We start from the raw sequence: 1,815 nt of genomic DNA, 5'->3' as shown, positions 1-1,815 counted from the left end.
CGTCTTTGGCTGTCACAATACGAATCACCTTACCTCTCGGCCAGCAATTCCTTGGCAAATTTTCGTCGACTATGACGACAATATCTCCAACACGTATCGGCGGTACCTTATTAAACCATTTGCTACGTCTAGAGATGATGGGTACGTACTCCTTAACCCATCTGTGCCAGAATCTGTCAGCGAACTTTTGGGTCTGGTACCAACGTTTTCTTAGGTCTAATTCGTCGGTACACACGGGTTTGAAGCCATCCGGCGAACCCAGCAGAAGGTGATTTGGCGTAATAGCATCGTCGTCGTCTGATTCGAGTGAAACGAAAGTTAAGGGGCGTGCATTTATGATGTATTCTACTTCGCATAAGCTACTTTTGAGGCTTTCGTCGTTGAAGTTTGCATACGGCATAATATTGTACAAAACAGATTTGACAGACCGCACGAGCCGTTCCCAAGCCCCTCCCATATGAGGCGCTGCTGGCGGAATGAACTTCCAGCTGATCTGGTCGAATGTTGACATAAGTAGTGAAAAATCTACCTCTTTCATCTCCGCGCATATGATCTTTTTCGCAGCTTTGAAATTCGTGCCGTTATCGGTGAAGATTTGTCGTGGGTAGCCACGGCGAGCTACAAAATTTCTGATCGACATAACGCAAGAACTTGTATCCAGGCTGTGCGCAATTTCCATATGAATAGCGCGCAGTGTTAGACAGGTGAATAAAACACCCCACCGTTTTTCCCGCCTTCTCCCAACGTTCACCAAGAGTGGACCAAAGAAATCGATTCCGACGAAAGTAAAAGGCCTTTCGAAGGCTGCAAGCCTCGCACTTGGCAATACCGCCATTTGTGGCGCATTTGGTTTAGCGGTGTAATTTTTACACTGCTGACAAGATTTGCGGACCTTTCTGTACAAGACTCGTAGTCGAGGTATGTAATATTGTGCGCGTACTGTATTAATGATAGCTTCGTGTATGTGGTGATGGAATTTTTCATGTATCGAGCGAACAATTAAAAATGTAACATGGTGTGAATTTGGTAGCACAATAACGTCCGCACGACTGTTAAGGTGCTCTGCGCGGCTTTTGCTCTTAATTACTCCGCTCTTGTCTAAATATACATTCAAAGAGCCAAGCTGGCTATGCTTACGCGGAGCTTTACCGAGACTCAAGAGGTTTATTTCTTCGCGATATACGCTGTCCTGAGCATATTTTATTATGATTATTTGAGCTCGTTGAATCATTTGAAAATCGATGGCTTTATTAAACTTTTGCGTTTTAGTCGCTGCAAGCAGTTTATTCATATACAGCAAGAACGTCGCAACTGCTCTATATAAGCGCTTCCAATCCGAGAAATATTCTGTGTCCAGCGATAAACTTTTTTGAATTACCCTGTCTATTTGCAGCACGTAACGTTTTAGTTCGACTTGGTCGATTTCGTCGCCTTTGAACTCTTCGCAATGAGGCCACTCATTCGATTGAGATAGTAAAAACTGTGGACCAGAGAACCACATCTTGTAGTTAAGCCGAACTGAACTTTTCGTGGCTAAGTCGGCCGGGTTCTCTTTCGAAGGTACCCAATCCCATTGGGATACGTTTGTGGACTCTAAAATTTCTCCGACTCGATGCATAACATACGGTTTGAAGTTCTTCGGGTCCATTCGCAACCACCTTAGAACCGTCTTCGAGTCCGTCCAAAAATAGTGCTTTGTTATGGGTATGCGTTGAACATTAAGTACTGCACCTGCTAGTCTTACTCCTACGAGCGCGGCCTGAAGCTCTAGTCTAGGTATAGACAATGGCTTTAGAGGCGAGACCTTTGATTTCG

At 44.7% G+C, this 1,815-nt stretch overlaps 1 protein-coding gene across 1 annotated transcript; it reads right to left on the bottom strand.

The window, feature by feature from the left end:
• Positions 1 to 33: 33 nt before the first annotated feature.
• Positions 34 to 1,501, bottom strand: LOC118756517 (the record flags this gene model as incomplete). Its single annotated transcript, XM_036491277.1, has 1 exon — positions 34 to 1,501. A coding segment is annotated over exon 1 (1,468 nt), but the record flags the coding sequence as incomplete, so codon positions are not given.
• Positions 1,502 to 1,815: the final 314 nt, after the last annotated feature.

The sequence above is a fragment of the Rhagoletis pomonella genome, unplaced genomic scaffold (assembly GCF_013731165.1).
Source record: "Rhagoletis pomonella isolate Grant_MI unplaced genomic scaffold, Rhpom_1.0 Rhpom_scaffold_10701, whole genome shotgun sequence".
Classification (NCBI taxonomy): Eukaryota; Metazoa; Arthropoda; class Insecta; order Diptera; family Tephritidae; genus Rhagoletis; species Rhagoletis pomonella.
Note: the sequence above shows the minus strand (reverse complement) of the source record. Positions and strands in the feature narration are given on the sequence as shown.